General features: G+C 40.9%; 2 protein-coding genes across 4 annotated transcripts in view; one reads left to right on the forward strand and one right to left on the reverse strand.

Annotated features, from left to right (window-relative positions):
- Positions 1–5760: 5760 nt before the first annotated feature.
- LOC128734633 (ubiquitin-like-conjugating enzyme ATG3) lies at positions 5761–7592 on the reverse strand. The gene is made up of 5 exons (XM_053828919.1): positions 7233–7592; positions 7032–7167; positions 6641–6972; positions 6301–6578; positions 5761–6240 (listed from the first exon to the last, which is right to left on the reverse strand). The coding sequence occupies exons 1-5, from the start codon at positions 7302–7304 to the stop codon at positions 6081–6083; spliced, it is 978 nt and encodes a 325-aa protein (XP_053684894.1). The 5' UTR covers positions 7305–7592; the 3' UTR covers positions 5761–6080.
- A 6037-nt stretch (positions 7593–13629) lies between these two features.
- The window catches only part of LOC128734748 (transcription factor GAGA), a 28959-nt gene continuing 21063 nt past the window's right edge, over positions 13630–21525 (forward strand). The window contains exons 1-3 of one of the 3 annotated variants that reach the window (XM_053829083.1): positions 13630–14506; positions 14777–15187; positions 20668–20952. In XM_053829083.1, the coding sequence (XP_053685058.1) occupies positions 14996–15187; positions 20668–20952 (477 nt within the window). In that variant the 5' untranslated portion in view covers positions 13630–14506; positions 14777–14995. The remainder of the gene's footprint in view (positions 14507–14776; positions 15188–20667; positions 20953–21525) is intronic. The other 2 variants (XM_053829084.1, XM_053829085.1) reach the window with 2 other exon arrangements.

Here is a 21525-nt window from a genome sequence, read left to right on the forward strand (position 1 = left end):
TCGTCGAAAGGTTTCTGGAAACAAATTTTTAGTGTTTCCGATCTTTCAAATTCGTTTATTCGACAAACATTTTATTTATTTTATTAAAGATCCAGCGTTTGACCATATATTGGAACGTTGTTGGCTGCTAGGGTAATACGGTCCGCGCTCAATACCTCATTGGTGAAAACACTTGCAAACTTCTTGGAAAAGAAACGGCATGTATCCTGAGGAGTGGCAGCAACTTCCCCGTTGTATTCCATTGATGATGGGAGCCCGGACTCTTTGCGTTGCTCGTTTACGTAATTCCAGAAAGATTTCGGGTGATGCTTCAATCTTCGTTGAATACTGCGTTGATACCGCCTGACTTGCCTGTATAAATTGTTTATCCTCGTGTAGTGGAGTTTTAGTGAAAGCGTACGAAATTTCGTGAATCGTCTTCATGCTACTCTTTTGTATGATTTCAGCCTGCGTAGCTCATTCGTGCGCCAAGAGGGATGAGATGTACTGCGGAGACTACTTTTCGGTACATGTCGATCGATAGCATATATCAGGACATGAGTGAAGGTCTGCGCAGCGGCTTCGACGTCGTCGGGATCTAGTGTGTTTGCCCAGTCAATACTAGACAACAAATCATTGATGCTTTTTTGATCAGCTTTACGGAAGTTATATGAGATAGCCGCTGGACATTCATCGAAGTCCTGAAGGAGTTTATCTTCTATACAGACGATTAGAGGAGGATGGTGTGGAACTCTCTTGATTAACATGGACATGGAGCCACTGAGACGTATGGGGCCTTGTCCTGTGAGCTCACGAAGCAGAGGTCTAACGAACGGTAGTTCTCGTTGACGACATGATTAACTTGATGAAGCATTGCAGCACTATAGTTGTCAAGAACTATAGTTGCTGCAGCACTATGATTGTAAAGTTTTCAGAATCAGGGTAGAGGAAACCGCTGTGGGCAGATTTCCACGAGATATCTGGCAAATTGAAGTCGCCCAAGATAACTATCGCATCGAGCGGCGTAGCGTCCCTCATAACTGAGTAAACTGACTGGCAGTGAGCGTCAATTAGATCGTTGTCCCGGACAAGATCAGGTGGGATGTATATGGCACACAAAAAGAGGAAGCGATCACTCAGCTTGATGGCCGTCCAAACCTGTTCTACGCAGTTCCACGAGTCCTTCTCAATTGCTCTTGCTTTCAATCCACGTCGAACAGCTATCAGAACACCACCGCTAGTGGATTTGCGGCTGTTGTTAGGGTTTCGATCACAACGGAAAACTTCGTAATCGGATCCCAAATGTTGCCAAAAACAGTGCAAGGAAACTGTAGGACCGAGTTCGGGCCTAGTACATTGGATATATTTTGATGGACGATGAAGCTATATGTAAAACAAATCGCGGGTCAAAAATGCCTATTACCTGGCTAAACGTAAGGGAGATTCTACGGGTAAGTATTTAAATTTGACAAATTTGAATTTGTCTTCGCCGATATATTCGCTCACAAATTGATTGTTTGGCAAGGCATCCATAGTTGTGGGAAGAACACAAAGTTTATCGCTGAAGCAACTGTGAATAGACAGCTTTACAGATGGAAGTATCTTCAGAAGATATTTTGTCATGCATTCTGACCATAGATCCTTGAAGTTCCTTTTGCCAGTTGCTACTGAGCTATTGACAAGCATAACTTGAAGAAATGTGAAAAAGTGTTGACATTGTACAATAGATTAGACTTGAATTTGGAGTAATCGAACTTGAAGTTCTACTTCATCCGGACAGGACACAAAGTTTTACTTGAAATCAAAATTGACGTTTTTCGCCTTATTCTCTCACATGCTTTACCTCTTTTCTGTACCGTTTTGTTGGTTTTTGTTCTCACTTTCTTTATTTTCCTCTTTTTCGCACGTTTTCCTTTTTTCGGTCCCATGTTTCCTGCTTCATTGTTTCGTTTTTCCCATTTTGTCTCATTTTTTCTTATTTTCAGTCTTTTTACTTGTGTTTTTCTCACGTTTTTGGTTATCTTCTTGGATGGAAAACGATCTTTTCACTTTTGTTTTGTTTCCAGTAAGCGTAAGCGCAAGTGTATCCCTGCACTGCACAAGTTCAAATTAATGGACCATTGCATTTTTTTCTAACTCTATTTATCTATTTTTGTTCTCGTTTTGCGTTTTCTGTCACGTTTATTTTTTTTTGGCTTCCTTTTTTTTCTTTTGCTCTCCGGTTTTTCTTTTTCATCTCCCGTTTTTTGTCCTTTTCTCTTCTATTTTGCCTTTTTCTTTAGCCCGTTTTTCCTTTTTATTTTATTTCCCATTCTCCCGTCCCATTTTCCCCCTTTTTTCTTCTTTCCCTGTGGTGTCTCTTGTGTTTTGTGCGTTTTTTTTCTTCCTCCTTTCCTCGTTTTCAAGTCCGTTTTTTTGTCTTTTCCTGTCTCAGTCTTTGTCATTTTTTGTCCCGTTTTGTCTACCGTTTTCAATTTTCTCTCCATTTTTTCTTTTTTATCTCAGCAGCAGTAGACGGATCACCTCTGGATCTATCAGTAATCCATTTGCGAATATGCAAAGAAAATCTACTTTTAGCAAGACATAGAAACGAAAATATGGCAAACATCTGGCACATTTACCAAATATTCGGAAGATTTTTCTGAAGATGAAGCCCGAGAGCAAACTGGTTTTATCCTTCCGCGCCTTGGGCCGGAGGATCTGAGGAACGAAGTACCTACCGGAAGTTGCCGCCTTCATCAACTATCGCGCAAAGGACTCACGCATCTTTTGACCGGCCCTGGCCTTGGCCCAGAGATGCCCAGAGATCACTAGAGGAGATGAACCTACTGAAGATAAACGTCGTACTGCGGACAACGAAATTCGGAACAGATACGATAGATGGCGCTGATAACGAGCATATTGATTTTTTTGCAATATCTCAGATTCGAGACGAGATTTTTTTTGTATGCCAGAAGGGCACTGGATCGAATGCACCTTCAATGTTAAGAAAAGCACAAAGTGCCGTCTCTTGGCAATGAAGTGACTTCTCAATTAGCGCCACAAGGCAGTGAAGTGCGGTTTCCGTAGATTTACCGTATTGATAAGCATGTTGATTGCCATGTAAAGGAGAGTTCTTTAGAAACCCGTTACGGATGTGATTATCCGTGATTTTTCCATCGACTTGAGAAGCATTGATGTCAGACTAATTGGTGTGAAAGCTTTTGGCATAGTTTTATCTGTTTTTGCCTGCCTTAGGTATGAACACCACCCTTACCTTCTGCCAGCTTGCCGGGACATATCCCAACGTAAAGCTGTCACGAAAGAGGTTGATGTGCTCGGACATTATAATCTCATCCGCTTTTTGTAAGAAGATGGGAACTATGCCATCCGAACCCGGAGACTTCATTGGTTCAAAGGAGCTGAGTGCCCAATTGATTGAAGCCTCCGTAAACAGTCGGCGCGCAAGTAAAACCGAGGCGCTTAACATATTGCACGACGACACTGTCGAACCAGGGAAATGCGTGTTCATAAGAATCTCCAACGTTTCCCTAGTAGTACCAGTGAGACTGCCATCTTCTTTTTTCAATTGCCCTAGGCCATTATCATGGTCCTTGGCTAACACTTTTTGGAGTCGCACCGCCACAGGCAGAGTCTGGATGCTTTCGCAAAACTTGACTCTGGAGTTTCTTTTGGATTTGCGAAGCTCTGCGTTGTTTTGGTGAGAGATGCCCTGTAGGCCTCCCAATTAGATATGATCTTAGCCCTGTTGAATAAACACCTAGCCTCCCGACGAACGTTGCTGAGCGATTCATTCCATCAGGGCACGTCACGGCAGACTGTCCGCGTGATTAACGGACAGTTTGCATGATAAGCATCAATAGTCCTACTCTGTAGGTCATTGGCTGCAGCGTCCAGCTCAGATGGTGTGCGTATATTAATGTGACACGAATTCCGCGAGTTTCCCAGATGTTCTCTGAATGAACTCCTGTTGGCTTTCTTCGGATTTCTGTATTGTTCTCTCCTGAGAGAATCTGATAAACTTGGTTCGTCAGATACATGCTAGTTTTTGACCTTCTCAGCTATAGAAGTGCCGCAAAAGTCTAGGACCTCATCTCTAATAGCATTAACAAAAGTGGGGACATTCCCTACATTGCATACATTGACATTGTTAGCAGTTAAGTATTCAAGTAGGTACTCACCCCTGTTATTTACCTCCGTGCTGCCCCAAATCGTGTGGTGGGCGTTGGCAACGCAGGCGATCAGGAACGGCACGTTGATGGCCCTGCAGTACCGCACGAGAGCGGTAACCTCAGATGGCGGTATGTCGTCCTTGTCGCCCGGGAAGTATACGGACGCCACAACCAGGTCCTGATTTCCCGTCGTTGTTGGCACTTCCAGTTTGGCAGCGACGACATTGCGTTGAATGAATTCTGTAATGGGAGAAAATTGTATTTTTTTTTTTTTGTATGGGCTTATGGGTTTAGTCTGCGTGTTACAGTAGATTAACTTACCGTAGTTTCCTAGGCCGAGAATTCTCGTGCCGTGAACCCAAGGTTCTTGGTTGAAGGCTGCTGGTTTACGAACCTTCAACCAAGAACACTAGAAGCGTCCTTGGCATGATGAAGGTTGGCTTGCACGCAGCGAAGACTGCCCGCTATGTTACTGGTTTGCCGTCCTTGGCAGAGTCGTTAGACTCAGATCCTGACGGACGGCTGCCAGTGGCGTGAACGCCTTCTTGATTTGCCTGCTTCCCTACATCAGAGAGCCTCGATGGCTGCAGTCGACTGGAGACCGAATTACGGCCGGCGCTTTTCGGTCGATTCTGATTTTTGCGAGTGGCGGGTGGTTGATGCAGAGCTCCTTGGCGGGAAACCTTGCGAACGTTCGCAACCGTCGCGGACGTTGGTTCATCCCACGGCTTGAGAGTAGGTACCGTAGTCTCCAGCCATCTCACTGTCTCTACGTCGGCACACACGAGGAGCAGGTAGCTGTTCTTGGGCTGACAGCTCTTGAAATTTGGCCGTATGGCTGGAGAGTCCTGTTGCGCAATACAGTTCAGCATTTCTTTGCGAATAGCCGTGAGCTGATCCGCAGTAAGTATAGTATAGGTAGCGGCTGAGTATTTGTAGAACCCCTCCCCCACTATTCATCCCTCGGCACGGGTCGCATGACACCTTGGATTAGGGGTCTTATCCATTTTCGTTTTACATTATAGCCATGGATAACAGCTATTAAAAACCATCCTCCTTAGGGGCTTTGGACCCTCTGCTCTAGTTCCCAGTATTTTTGGTTTATTCGAACCTGTTCCTACTGAGATCCGTCATTTGCAGGCGGAGAATTTACACTCAGAATGTTACTGTATTCTACAAAGTTATTTATTTGAACAAGACGCATTTAGTAATACATAACGTAAAGTTCGAAACTGTCTCACTAGGTGACGCACGTGGTTAAATTAGAATCTTATGATGATATCTCATGATCATGATAAGATAGAAGGTTGCTGTTTTTAACAAAGTTGTGTGTCTAGACAAGACGAGTTTCATGATCGGTTAATTTCGGAACAGGTCCATTAGAAGTCGTAGTTGGTAAACTAATTTTTCTTTCAGCGACTCGCAGAATAAGGGTGAGAGTGATATGTTTTGTGCGCATCTCGGGGACATTCTCAAGTCTCTGCGAGACACGGCGAGATTTGGGATCGGGCTTATCGTGCATGCTATTCAACATCGCTCTTGAGGGTGCAATGACCCGAGCGGTCGGGTCTAAGGTCGGAATTAAAACAATCAAAAACATTTCCTTATATATTCATTCCATGTATTCAAAATATTTTTTACATCGACCATCTTTCGTAGAATGCGATCCCTGCGTAATATTTTTGCTTTTCACAATTTTTTATTCCATTTCATAATATCGTGGTGTTTGCAGCTTACAACATGCTTCGATAAAAAAAAACTATAATTGGCATCAACGATTGAAGCTTCTCTATAATGGAAAATGATGCTCAAGCTATGCAGCATGCAGTTGAATCGTATAGGTAGTGCGCATTTGAGTAGCGATATTGTTGGCTGTTCCTTTTCTCGCCTTAAGCTATCAATCGTCAGTACGTTACGTGAAAGGGTGCTTTACTTATTAGTGATGTTAAAATTTTGCGTAAAATCATACTCGATAGTGGGAATAACCGTTTGAACAAACTTGAGAAAGATGATGAGATACATGTGAACTCCCAGTTCGCCGCCACCTTCCTCCACGGTTTGAATTATTTTTTTCATTATATCAGCGTGCCTGAAAAGGAAATAAATTTCTCACACCTAAAAGGGATGACACATCGAAAATTCCACTTACTTGCAAGGATGAACAGACGCCATGTTTGGGCCTGGTAGATGCGGGTGTGTTTCCATTGTAACCGTCTTTTTGGCATGGTCTTGGCTCACATCTTCGTACATTTGCTCGACCGTCAGCGGCTTACGATTCTCATCGTAACCCACCACCCATAGGCGTGGCGTTTGGTAGTACTTGTCGTAGGTGATGTGTAAATCGTAGGTTCTTGTATGGACGACCGAATCTCCGTCGGTATCGGTGACCTTTTTTTTCACGTTTTCTACTGGCACGGTAGCTCTCGACTACGGTTAGAGGACATTACTTTTCAATCAAAGAAAGAGTCAATCATTATCACAAAACTCACAGGATCGTCTTCGTCCAGCAGACCACTTTCTTCGAATTCGTCCATATCGATAGCTGCACCCTCTTCCCCGTCTTCATCAGCTTCTTCCAAATTCTTTGGATCATCCATATCGGCGGCAATGTCATCGTCGTCCGTTTTACCACCGTCCAAGGTCATCTCACATACCTTGTCGTCCAAACCTGATCCGGACGGTTCGTCCGGATTATAGTGGTGTGTTTCCACCCAACCACCATCCTGATCACTTTCTTCAACCAACGTTTCCTCACCAACGTATTCCATTTGTTTGCAGCGCCTATAGCATGGTACATTTCGCGTAATCAAAAATTGCTTATCTGGAATATAAAACAACAATTTTAACACACATGATTTTTTTCCAATAATTAATCCTTACTCTTTGGCAAATATGGCTTAATTCTGCTATCATCCCCAACTGCCCACGCCCAAGTGGGACAGTGATGGGTCAAATGATCGCCAGCCGCAACGAATTCTTCCGGTGTTAACACTCCAGTCTCTCTAAACTTAGATTCCTAATGACAAACAATCGTATGGAAGAAAATCAATATTCAGTTCGTAATTACATCAGGCAACGTACCTTCAGTACTGGAGTCAGATATTCGGCTACTCCCAGTGCGGTTCCCTTAACCGAATTTATTACGTTTTGCATGTCTAATCAGTGTTAACTGTGCACGGAACGAGAAACCACTTGAAACAAATTAGACTTAATTCAGTCGAACGGCCAAGCCTTTGTGACAAGAACTTAGCGGCCCAAACAATAGTAATCACACAAAAGAATAAACTTTCACTCTTTCTTTTAAATAGAACAGATAGTAGCTTCAACAATAAGAAAAATTTTACAAAAATAATGGATAGAACACTCTTGTGCGTATCCTATTTTCGTCTCGGAGATTTTCGATAAATAACAAACAATGAAATGCTGCCGTCAATGAATGGATCGCTGCTCGTTCTGCTTCGCTATTAATGAATGGATGGTGTAAAAAACGGGACGTTCAGGACGACGATGACGGTAGAGAATTTACCGTTTACTGGCAAGAGATGCCAGAAAAGTTTAATTCGGGCAAAAACGAACCGTTTCGAATTCGACCATATAAAGATTATCAATATTGTGTGTGCTATTTTCGAAAAAAAAACGAAGAAAATCTAAAATAAGCTTATAAAAAAAGGTAAAATTGAAAGAATTTATTTTATTGAAATGAATTTGCAGCACCATAGTCTGTATCTGTTGGGTTGGAAACAGTAAAGAAAACTGTACAATTGGCAATACTGTTTTCATCTCCTCTTTTGTGTTGTGCAGTGCTGGGTTGCGCTCGTTTCGCTGCCAAATTTCAGGATATGTTTGTGCATGCAGAAATCTGGATAACATTGCAGAGGATCCGAGCAAATCATCGACTTTTCAGATAAAACAAAAGTAAACTTTGTGAAAAATAACCGTTTTATTTACCAAGCAAAATAAGGCTAAAATGCATTCATTTTGATCAACATTTCAAGAATAACAACCATTAGATTAGATCACAAAAATAGCTTTCTTATGACGGAAAAAAATAATTTTATTCCAGCGAAATCTATGTGATATGCTAATTTTTACGTATTGAGTTGCATCGCAAAAATTGGAGTAAAATGCCCTTCATTTGGTTAAAGAATGTATCGCAAAATTGGAGTAAAATGCCCTTCATTTGGTTAAAAAAATGTCTGTTAAGGGGCTAGCATCAAACAGCATTGGTTTGAACGAGAGAGAGAGATAGCATTCTGAGAATCTTGAATATTTCTTAAATATCGCTACAACATGGATTTTGAATACATAGGTGTGTAAACCCCGTACTTGATAGAATACGCCACTACAGTTGAGTGTTCAAAACCATTTAATAAAAATACACTCTCGTTGAAAATTTTGATTCGTATTTTTCTCTCTCTATTGCGCTGCGCTCTAGTTAAAGAGCAATAACGTTAGGAGATTTTACAAAATTATCGTACAGGTTTAGGGTCGAAGCGAAGACTCCAGAACTCAAGACTGGGCATAGAAGGAGGTTCGCATATACACAGCAAAGGATGATACCACTAAAGCCATCTCTTATCTTAAGGAAGTTACTACTGCTTATAAGTGTTAGTGATCGCAACCATCTGAAAGAATGTATGCGTGTGTTGTTGATGTTCGGCAAGCTTGTTATTTCCTCACTCATTGAGCAAAAAGTGCAACTTTTTTTTTTCAACACAATGAGCAGAACTGCTTTCAGATATGAGAAATAAATCCACACAATGAGAAACAGACTAAACATAAAGAGAAAAACAGACGCGCAGAAAAACTTATTTTATTGCGCTCTTTAAATGAGAAACTTTCGGTTTCGCTCTCGGTCTTCTCGGTAGCTACAGCAATAAGCGTGAAAACAAAACAACCGGTGCGCGTACAGAAACTATAGACTCAGAGGCGTCAAGGCAATCAAAAGTCGTTAAATTTTGAATCTTAGCGGAGAATTACCTTTGTTTATAATGAGACTTTCCTATAGGTGCGCGTCAAGAAGCAAGTGCATGCGAATTCCAATGTTGCCATATCTAAATAACATTTTTCGCACTGTTGCCGTTGTGACATGCCTAACCATATGATGCAGTTGCATTCACGGGCAGCCAATCTCAACTGAATATACTAAATGTAAGAATTATGATTCAACTGCATTAATGGATAAATATGTTTCTGATCATCATCAGCATCAACGTATTCAAAGTGTATTAGCATTCTGTTGCTCCTCAATGAGTAGCGCAATGTGCGGTTGCTCATACAACGGCGTTCAGCAAGAATGAGAAAAATCAAAATGAAACGGAGAAGAATAAATCGCATTGCAGACTAAGCACAATTTGAATTTTTCTCTTCTTTTTTTTCTTCTGAGGAGGAATCATCCCTGATGTACGGTGTCATACAACGATATGTCGGTATAGTTTGTGATGCTAGAGTGATGGCACATATACAACTTAAAAGTTACCACCATCTTCCGTAGAGGGCATACTGACCATGTCCATTGAGATTTGACAGAGTGACAGAGGGCGAAGGGTCTCTAAATTTCATAAATTTTATTTTTATAAAATAATAAATAAATAAATAACACTTAGCGTAACTCACGGCGTAACTTCAATTTTTATTCGCTGTAAGCGTATGTAAAAGACTGCAATTTTCAATAAAAATGGAATACACCAATTTATATCACTAATGAAGAATAATTGGCAAAATTATTTTAGAAACCGAATGAAAAATGCATGTTAAAATGTTTAAATCTTCTATTACTTCCATATTTGTTACCCACAGATGTTTGAAGAATTTGACTGAACCAAGTAACGCGTTTGTTTTGCTGTCCGGTATTGGAAGACGGCAATCACTAAATACAGTGTATATTTTTTTTAAGCAATTGAATATCTTTGTAGCAAAATATAGAGCATCCGGCTCAAAACGCTGAAAAAAGAAGATATTTTTGTCTCGACTATTTTTGATTGGAGTGAAATTTTGGTAATATTTTGGATACCACGCAAGGATTCATTTTCCATGAAACATATAATTTTTTTGGTTATAAATAATTAGAAAGGCACTTAGAAAGGTCGAAGTTGCGAAGTTTTTTGGTTCGCTGATGTTATGTTCGCTTCGCGTGTCTCTTAAAGCCTAGCTGAAAAGAAAACAGCTCAAGAAAAAATCCTGGTATTTACCGAAGAAATTTTGACAACTGCAAGGCAAGCAATTATCTGTCATTTTTTCTTGTGGTAATAATTGCGCCGGGTATTATTCCGTACGGAAAAGTGACGTTTCAATTCACTAGCATGTAAAACTGCGCCATCTGAAAGTAAAACAATATTTCTTGTGAGGTGCATACTGGTAAAGAAATCGCAAACGGAAAAGTTATTGGTATGTAGTGAATAGTGATTGTATGTAGCTTGTATTGATTGGTTTGATATTTGGATATGTGCATGATCAGCATTGGAATCGCCGGATACCGTTGGTTAGCCGGACAACACGATACAGGCAACTAGAAAAAGATTCTAGTTCACGATTCTGAAAAGTGATTGCAAAATTAAAAGCTAGCCTGCAGCTGTAGTGGCAAAACTTAGCAATGCCGAATTGGATGGTCTGCACACAATACTTGGCTAAACCATAAGTTATTGAACCACAGATGTATACTTAAAACTCACCTTGACTGAATGCTAGACTTTGTGGAGCCTTGTTTGAAGGAAAGGCACAGTAAAATGTGCATGTTCTGTGTAAAACCAATAGGATGTTTTTATTCGCCAAATTATGAACAGTATGATTTTTGACTAGCCCGTTCAATTTTCGAAAGCTGACCAACAAATTTCTTAAAAATTATTGGAATCTCACTGGACTTGACCTTGTAATCGGTTGGCACATAAATTAGTTTGCGATGCTATACATATTCCCGACAACCTAACTGGAGAAAGGGTGAAATATTAGCATCAAAAAAGCAATGATCGAGTGCAAGTAAGGACATCAAGAAAAAAGAGGTCCTAGGGGTGATTTTTCTTATTCTGATGCATGTTATAAAAATTCAGTTTCAAACTAATTTAGATTTTAACTGTAAAGTTAACTCGGAAAACGATTGAAACAGCTAGTGAAGCTCAATCCGCATTAGGATTAGGATTAGGACTTCATCCTACGAATCAATGAATATGCTCGCACTTTGTTATGACGAAATAGCAGAAATGTACAAGACTTTGAACGCAACATTGGGAACTTAGATAAAGCGTTTTCCGTATGGCTGTGTGACGTCCTAATCAATGATTTTCACCCTATTGACGTCTTGGTATCGAGCTGCAGTGAACAAGAGCATGATATCGTGCTATCTCTTTCACATGTGGAAGTGAAGTGAGTGTCTCTTAGATCATTCTCGGGTAAGCAGAGTTTTCCATAGTGGGTACCAGAATCAAAAGTTTGGTACCGATGAATGATGCATGGGAAATGTGTGAGTTTGACGGCCACACCAACCGAGTCCCTAGACAATGAATGACAGCATGCGAATGTCCCGAAGTTTGCCATGTTATTTCGCACGCGCTGGTATATTGTCGGCAAGCACATTTCGTTTCCTAATAGTGTGTATACTATACATTTTAATACGAAGCATAAATTATGTTACTCACAATATGTTGTTTATAAAGCAGATAAAATAGAAGTGAATTTTCCCATTCTGAATTATTTGAGTGTGAAATAACAGTGAAAACGGCTAGTAAAATGAATCTATAACAACTTCACTTTTTAATGGAGTGGAAGGGGGATGTGTGGCAGGTGGAAAATACCTGCGAACAATATATGCGCCAACAAACGGGTGCATACTGTATACACGCGGTTATCGGTTAACAGCAACTCCGACACGACAATCCGCGGATCACAGCATGCGTTGATAATCCTACGGATTAAAGCATGCTAGGAAATTCCTTCATAGAATCGACCTCTTTTCCTGCTGGACCGTCAACGAGGTAAGATGTGTGATTGATATACTCCCTGCGTTACCTGGTGAGGCCACACATTTAGCATTTCTTGGCCTATCTTTTTGCCCATTTCTTTTCAGGTCGATATTGTCAATTGCAATGAAAATTGTACCATCCAAAGTGCGATATCGCTCCTAAAAGTGCTATTTTGCATTAAATCGTTTCGGTATCTTCGGCGCACTTTTTTGTTATATTCCAAGCAATAAGTGCGCCGAAGAAACCGAAACGATTTAATGCAGAATAGCACTTTTATGAGCGATATCGCACTTTGGATGGTACAATTTTCCTTGCAATTGACAATACTAGGCTTAACCCCGCTTAGGCGCGTCCAGCAGAAATCGAACAAAAATCTGGCAGCGAAAAACTTTTTCTGCCAGGCATTCTGCCGGATTTCTGGCCGCCGTCACCCGTGAAAACTAGCAGAAATGCAACAACCGATTCTGGCAGAAATTTCGCCTGACGGTTTTGTCAGCCAGATTTTTGTTCGATTTCTGCCAGCCATGACGGACAGAACCGATACCGAAACCGATTCAACCGGTTTGTTTTTTGCATAACTTTTTAATTAAAAAAAGCTGTCATCAATAATAAATACAATACAATACATAGATACATTTGCGCATTTTACACTACTTTATTGTTCATTCTTACGTTCAGCTTATTTTTGTTAGTTTTCGGTGCATTTCAGAAGCTGAAACCAGATGAGCGGGACCTTTGGTCTGAAAACAAAAAGAATGCACGGAGCACGCACGTTATTGGAATCGACCATTTAAAACGTTTCGTGAGGCTTTAAAAACAGAAACTAAATCCCTCAGAAACACGTTGAATATTATTTTCTTACCTGTAATGCAGAACTGCAACATTAGGCAGCATCGTGTGAAACACATATCTTCCATTTTAAAATGTCATTTTTGACATACAGAAAAGCGAGCGAAAAACGAAGAAGACGAACCGGTTCTGAATGTCAAATTTTGCCGGCGCCATATTGATTCTGTTCGATTTCTGCCGGGCATCCGAATTTTTCCTAAGCGGGACATTGTGCATTCTGCAGGTTTTTTTTAATGTTTTGTCTTTGACAGACAAGGCTGAGACCATAGTTGATTCATCTCGCCAGGCCGGCCAGTGAAGGTTTTCATCTACCGGTCTATATTAGAGTGACTAGTGTTTCCGTGGCTTTTTCTTTTTATGTCCGCACACACTATCTATCCTATTCTCGCTTCTGTCACGTCGTATGCTGTAACAGCTACAAAGGTGACGACTAGCTTGGACTTTTCTTTCACTCGTTTGGCTCATGGTTTCTCATTCACTACTGCTTCAACGCAAAGCACCAACATTTTTTCCACGCACGCTCTTTACAGCTGAAATTCAACGCAAAGGCCAGAGACAGAAAAAGGGAAAAAAGTATCAAAGAACACCAGCACAGCAGACAGCACACGTCGCTTTGGCTAGAGTAGCGTGCTCTCTCTCTCGCACTGAAATCGATTTTTTCTCGCAAGCGCTCTTCGTCGCCATTATTACCGTTTTGGTGGAAGGAAGGCAGCTTTCTCGAAGTATCGCTCTTCGCGTTTTTGTTTCGGCCATCGCAACTCGCAAGTGCAGGCATCAGCAGCCAACTCATGAGCATAAAATTCAGCGCAAGAGCATAGCTGAGTCGGAAGATCAGCAGCAGTGTAGGGCTCTTTTATCCCGTGTTTGTTCCACCAAAAATCCTCCTGGAAAGAGAAAGCAATTCGCCATCGTCCGCGCGAGCAAACGCGAGTCGATTTCGAGTGTTGTTTGTTGGCGGTACGCTTCTCGGAGAAAAAGTGAAAATCGGTCGCCTTTCGGTAAAAATTTTCATTGAAAACCCACCCGAATCCGCAACTTTCAGCGGAAACAGGGTACGCAAGCATACGGTTATTGTGTGGAGCATAATTTTTCAGTGATTTTCGCAGTGTTTTTAGTAGATTTCTGAAGGTAAATGTCGTGCAGTGAATTCTCCTTCAAACTCCATTAGGATTTGCTGCTGTGGCCCTCTTTGGCTGACGGTCGACGTTGGAGAGACATCTTGGGAAAGTGTAAAAAAAGAAACAGAAAAAGTGCTCCGTGCAACAGAGCAAAAAGAGCTTCCAAGAGCTGGTTAATTTTGAAGTCATTTACTCCCGGAGACCTCTGGAGCAGAACAAGGAACCTTGCAAGAGTGCAAATAAATCTGTTTGGATATTTTTTTGGATTTCTGGTTTCGTGATTAGGCAGTGAAAAAACGCAAAATTTTTCATAATTTTTTTCCTTCGAGCAAGAGTGAGAGGCGTGAGTATGGTAGTGGTCGTGTGAGCAGAACCGCTGGCCACAGAGAGCTCTTGTGCATGAGACGCAAGGAAAGCAGAGAAGAAACCGGAGGTGAGCGCACTTAAAATTGACCAGTGTTGCCAGGTTATCCTCGAATTGTTCGTTAGTTTGTTTTAAAAAACATTATCTTTGCATATTATTAAGTTTATTGTATCCGTTTTAAATTTAATTTCGTCTACGTGAACGAAACTTTGCGTGGCATTTGTTGATTTGGTTAAATAGGAAGGTTTAAGCAGATCAAGAGGCTTTGTCTTTCTATTAGCATTGAATAAAGTTATTCTTCAAATGACCGGCAACACTGATCAGCGTTTTTTTTCGTAGCAAAACGACTACAGCAGTGAGTTATATGTTAAAGCAAGTAGTATAGAAACGACGAATATTTTTCAAGTGAAGTGAAATTACACACCGAATACGGCGGCGGGTGTGTGCAGAGTGAAATAAAAGCCGACCCGATAGTTCAAGGAAGATCCAGTGTGTCATAGGACTAAAAGACAACAGAGAATCTAGTGATACTGGTGAAGAGGTGAAAGAACAACGAAAATGTCACTTCCGATAAACTCTCTCTACTCACTAACGTGGGGTGACTACGGGACATCGTTAGTATCCGCCGTACAGCTGCTTCGATGCCATGGGGATCTAGTAGACGTCACACTAGCAGCCGGTGGCCGTAGTTTTCCAGCGCATAAAATTGTGCTGTGTGCCGCCAGTCCGTTCTTGCTCGATCTACTAAAGGTAAGACAACAATATGATTTCATACTATATTTAAATTACTAGTACAAACAAAAACGCAAACGCTGAAAAGCTTACTCATATGGCATTACCACCAGGAAGATTCAGATATAGATGGAAGGAAACGAACCATTTTTATTAGCTTTGCGTTTGAATACTGAAAATAATGGGTATACTGTTTAAATGTATGTTCCTTGATTAGGGCGGATTACACCGCAGATCAAATTTGTTTGAATTTGCATTTTACGAACGGTTGAAGCTGATCTCTACTAGATTAATATTGTACAAAAGCAATGTTCCAATCTACTGATGGTTTTATGCTGACTTATAATAAAGTTAAACATTTAAATAATTTTAACACATCACTACTTTTTTGTTTACTATGGGTGCACTTTAGAAGTACGAGAAATGAACATGTAACAAAAAGTGTCTACGTTTTGCATGTATTATCAGGCACTGAACGAAATATCTTCCAATCAGATGCGGGCACACTTTTGTTTCCCAAACCCGGTACGTCAATCTAATACGTTTTGCTTAGAGTGACAGAATCTTCCCTTCCCAACAGGTCAGGAATTATTTATTTCGATGAAAGCTTGACCAAGTTGTTGTCCAGATAGTAAATAATTTTGTACGTGAGTGTAAAAGCACTTTTATTTCAGCTTTTTTTTTGATTATAGTCACTTTAACAGCTTGTGTCGTTCGTGACTTCTGCGGAGTTGGAAATTGAACCCGGGTCCTCGGCGTGAGAGGCGTGAATGTTAACCACTACACCGGGATTAACTCCATTTGAGTGATTTTATCATTTGAACATTGAACGTAGACGAACTTGATGTCCTGAAAGTAGACCGTTGAAGAAAAGAGGGCAACCATCTCATCTCTTCAACAGATTAAATCAATGTACACCCAAATCGCGTAAAAAAACCGCGTAAATTTCGAAAATCGCGTAAAAAATCGCGTAAATTCCGAAATTCGCGTAAAAATAGTCGCGTAAAAAGCGACTTCAGTATACTCAAGAGTTGATTGGAAACTGAAGTCTTGTAAGAAAACGTGGTGTGGTAGACGAAATATTCGAGCATGTGACGTGATGCAGAAGAAATATATCGAGTGGAGAACTGCACTCGAAGCCTAGAAATGAAATTTTTCACATACTTACAGTTTTATTACTGTCAAGTATACAAATACCGTGCAAGCACCATATTCAAAACAGTGCATAATTCTGAACAGTTGCAAATTTTTCTTAAATATTGACAAAATCCTAGCTTTTTAAACCATTTTAATAATATGAAATCATCAGATGTGATTAAATTGTTTAAATAGCTAGAATTTTGTCAATATCTATGCAAAATTTGCAACTGTTCGGAATTAGGCACTGTTTTGGATATGGTGCTTGCACGGTAACTGAAATCAAAGTGCAAAGAAAACTTCAAGGAACATATAACAATAATAATTGAAAACTTTTTAACCAGCATATTTTAGGTTAGTTGAAAAACAATCATATTTAGATCAATCTGTCATAATAAATGGTGCCTTCCACTTTTTTCGAAGAAATTGATGGGAGTGGACCAGTGTCAGTGTAGTAAACGATAACCCAGATCAATTGATTATTATTTTCTGTTTAAGCAAAAGTTGTGCGTTTAATATTCACTGCTAATCACCAACGGGTATGTGATTATGACTCGGTGGTTAAACTTTTTATGGGACTGCAAATTTTAAGAAACCAGTCGCGGTGCGTCTTATGCTGAATGCTGTATGCTGAAAGGGAAGGAGGGCTTTTTCGAGCTTCGTCGGTCCTCCGGCCAAACAGGGGGTTGGTGCCGCTGGCCTTTCAAGCAGCCGCCACGAAAAACTATTAAGCAATAATCGAGGTGCAAAGAAATTTGGACTGGAACAATCGATATAGACACATGCGACGACAAAAAAATAGATTGGAAACTGGAACTGCCGGTCTCTTAACTTCTAAGGGAGCCCTCGAATGTTCTCCGATGTATTGAAGAGACGCAAGTTCGACGTAGTAGCGCTACAGGAGGTATGCTGGAAGTGCTCAACGGAACGCACGTTCAGGGATGTACATATCATCTCTGAACTGCGGCAACACATATGACCTGCTTACAGCTTTCATAACTCAAGGGCCGGTTCTTCAACATAAGCATGATCAACGCATACAGCCCTCACCTCAGAAGTACCGATGACGACAAGGAGGAATTCTACGTGCAGTTGGAGCGTGAATATGACCGCTGCCGTCATCGGGGATCCTAATGCTCAGCTCGGCCACAACAGGTCGGCCGGAACACAAACCGGTGATTGGAGGGTTCAGCGCACACCCACTAACCAACCAATCGGGCTTAAATCTTATCGTCTTTGCCGTCTTCAAGAACATGGCCGTACGCAATATCTTTTTCTAGTACACCTGGAGGTTACCAAAGCAGACAGAATCACAGATCGATCGCGTTTTGACTGACTGTAGGCACTTCTCAGTCATTATCGACGTCAGATCCTATCGAAGCACTTACGCTGACACGGACCACTAACTAGTGATGATTGAGATGCGCCCAAGACTCTCCGTTGTGAACAACATTCGGTACCGACGCCAGCCTCGATTAAATTTCGCGTGTCTGAAGCAGCCAGACATCGCCGCAAACTACGCTCACTCACCCGAAGACCCTCTCGAGGACTGTTGGAACATCGTCAAAACAATCATTAGCAATGTGGCGAAGAGCTCCATCCGGCATGCGGTACGGAACCAACGGAACGATTGGTTTGACGATGAATGTAGGAGGGTGATGTATGAGGAGAACACTGCGCAGGCGACCAAAATGCGCGAAACGTGGAAAGACACAAATAGAAGATGTCAAATGTCGGGATAAGAAAGGCAGTATTTTGACGGATGATCGTGAGGTTACCGAAAGATGGTAACAGCATTTCAATGAACACCTGAATGGCACTCAGGTGGAGAACCGTGATGGCGGGAAATTAATTTCGACGGTGTTGCAAATGGGGGAGAGGTGTCAGCCCAAACGATGATAGGCGAAGTTAATGAGACCATCATGCGGCTGATGAACAATAAATCGGCTGAGAAAGATGGCATCCGAGCGGAGCTTATCTGGATGAAGCCAGAAAAGCTGGCCGCTTGCCTACACCGACTAATTGTTTGGATTTGGGAGACCGAACAACTACCGGCGGAGCGGAAAGAAGGGCAACAAATTGAACGGTGATAACAATCGAGCGATCACCGTTCTCAATACAAAATGCTGTTCCAAGTTATTTTCCGCCGTTTATCAACAATTGCAAACAGATTTGCGTGAATTTATCAAGTCTGCTTCGTTGAAGGACGGTCAACAACGAATCAAATAATTTGAATTACGGCCGATTTCCCACGCAGCATATGCTCGTCGAATTCAAAGCCGCATAAGATACCATCGACCGAAAAGAGTTATGGGCTGGGATGGAAGGTCAGTGATTTTAATCAAATCTGTGGGCTACCGCTTTCCCAATAAATTCATCAAACTGATTCAATCTACGATTAGGATGGTACACAGTGCTATGTTCGGATCGCGGGTAGATTATCGAGTTTATTCGAATCATAGAGAGGGCTTCGTCAAAGTGATGGTGTCTCATGCTTGCTGTTTAATAAAGCGCTCAAGATGTTATGAACCGGACGGATATCAACACGCGGGGTACGATCTTCAACAAATCCAGTCAATTTGTCTGCTTTGACATTCTCGCAATTGTTTTAAAAAGTCGTAATAAGGCCATTACAAATATTTTATAATATTTTTGTCCTTCCGGTGTTGGGCCACTGACGGTGGGGCGAAAAAAAACAAAGATTTTTTTAATCGAGCAAAAAAAATTGATTTCAGGCATTTTTACTTAAAGTTTAAACGTTAAAACCAAATATATTCTTGCTTTTAATATATACGTTTTATTATTTTCCATGCAAAAATCTACGAAAAAAGGCAAAAACGAACGAAAAATTTTTCGGCCGATTTTCAGAAATTCCGTTGTTCGAATTTCCATTTCTGTTTCGTGCTAGAGGCATTAACTCAACTCGTACAGTCATTTTTCGAGTTTTTCAGGCTGTAGAACCCACAGACAATTGATTTTATGAAAAAAAATTAACTTATATCCTACAAATTATTTTTTTGACCCCCGATTTTCCATGCCAATTTCCAAGGGGGGGAGTGACAAAAACTTTTGAAAGTATTTGCAATGACCTAAATAGATCGTATTTAAGTATAACGAAGGGATTTGCAACTCTATTGTAAACTATATCTGAGTGCTTATAAATATTTAGCAAATTAATCTATTTATCTTGCGCATCTTACAGCAGGAATAATGCTAACGCAAATTTATTTAACGTTAGCTCACTTTCCAAAACCTTATAGTAAAGACAACGTTCAGCATATTTAGTGATCGTTTTTATGTCGGATGTAGATCACTGCTAGCTGCAGGATACAATGTTATTGATGAATTCCGTGCAGTACAATGTAGTTTAGTCAGAAAAAGTCTGTTTAGTTTTAGACATTTATGTGTCAAATAACTATTTCTAAACAAAGAAAATTTTTCGAAAACTTTACAAACCATACAGGTATTCGAAATCTTCTGCCCCGCAATGTTCCCATTCCCGTAAACTTAGTAGCCATGTTTGTGTATGTATTCGTTAAATATGATGTTAGCCGCCAGCATATAGCATAGCAGCAGTCCAATTTTGTGTGAAACCAGCATCGTCGAGTCGATGTTGGCGCAACTGCAAACGCAGCAGAGTTTTCGAACGGCACACGAAGAAACTGAATACTGAAACCGAAGGCAGTCGAAAGGCGAATGCGAATGGCACGGAATAATGAATGACGGTGAATGGAAGAGTATGTGATGCCGTGGTCCACTTTATTTTATAGCCTTTGCCTGTAGCCTGTAGTCAGCCTGCCTGCCGGAGAGTGGTGTTCGACTCCGATGATTTCCTGCGCTGGCTGGCTGACATAAGCTACTACTCCTCGGTGCTCCGTTTGCTCATGCTCATCGTCGACTCGACATCTCTGTGCTGTGCGTGCAGCGTGCAGGCCGTGCAGGCGCGCGGGGCAATGGTTGTTATAATGTTGATACCCCGTTGTGTTGTTTTGGACCGCATATCAGGCAGCCCAAGAGAATTTAGAACGATAGGGATGGAATGAGTTTCTGAGTGTGGATCAAGCGCGGAGAGTCGGGGAGAAGTGCGAGCGAGATTAGTGAGCGTGGCAGAAGCTGTCTTCTGGTGCGCTCTGTATGTTTTGATTTTTGCATTGCTTCTGTCAATGCAGGAATGAGATTTAACTCAAATGAGGGAACTATGAAGTGCTCTTCCCATAGAAGCTGGGTTGAATAACACGTGTGGGGGTGGTATTTTTTGTGTAATCAATATAATGTGTATTCTTTTTTTTAATTCTCTGTTTTCGTTCCTTCTCTTTCATCCATGTGGCTACCCTCGTTCTTTAAACTGGATGGATGGATAGAACACACCATGCAAACATCCAGTTGTTATGCTGGCCGGTGTCAATGCCAACGATCTGGAAGCGCTCCTCGAGTTCGTCTACCGCGGGGAGGTGAGTGTGGATCACTCGCAGCTACCGTCGCTATTGCAAGCGGCACACTGTCTGAACATCCAGGGGCTTGCACCTCAAACAGTGTCGCATAAGGATGACAACACAACGTACACCACATCGATCCAGTTACATCCCACACTTGTACCGCAAAATCATGCCGTCAAGGCAGTCATCGATGTCGGAAACAATGTTTGCGTAAGTATCTTTGGGTATTGGGTTTCATATGCTAACGACAATTTACTGTACATGTAACCAAAAATACATTTACCTATGAGCGAATATGTACTGAATATTATTGCATATTTCCTGTAGAATTAAATAATTTTTTAAAATGAATCCTTAATATGACGACTAATTAATGCTTAGTTTGAAAATATTAAAGAGCTAAAGAGTAATGACAAATTTTTCAAAATTGCAAGCGAACCGAAAGATTTTAGAATTTCGTCGGGCATCGGTTAATTCAAAAATGTATAAACTCCTGAAATTTTCAAAATATTTTTATCTTATTTCTTAGTTCTTAATGCAGTATTGTTCCGATAATCGGAAAAATCAATAATCAGCCCCTCCGTGAATTTTGGGCGGAATATAGGAAAACTGATATAATCCGAAAAATTTTTTTTTGCAAAAGATGTCAAGTTTATTTATGAATTATGTTCTTTTTTGTGCTTTATTAGTGTGGTTATATTTCTACACATTAGAGTGATTTAAAAAAAAGTTTTTAAAAACGTACCACAAATACAATGTCTTTACAAAATTTGTGAAACATAC

The sequence above is a fragment of the Sabethes cyaneus genome, chromosome 2 (genome assembly GCF_943734655.1).
Source record: "Sabethes cyaneus chromosome 2, idSabCyanKW18_F2, whole genome shotgun sequence".
NCBI lineage: Eukaryota > Metazoa > Arthropoda > Insecta > Diptera > Culicidae > Sabethes > Sabethes cyaneus.

Bases quoted from the DNA above. Each gene is read 5' to 3' on its own strand.
- LOC128734633 (XM_053828919.1), bottom strand. From the start codon at position 7,304: ATGCAAAACGTAATAAATTCGGTTAAGGGAACCGCACTGGGAGTAGCC. The intron at 6,973-7,031 runs GTAAGGATTAAT...TTTATATTCCAG, and splicing joins TAAGCCATATTTGCCAAAGA to ATAAGCAATTTTTGATTACG. The intron at 6,241-6,300 runs GTAAGTGGAATT...TTTCCTTTTCAG, and splicing joins GCGTCTGTTCATCCTTGCAA to GCACGCTGATATAATGAAAA.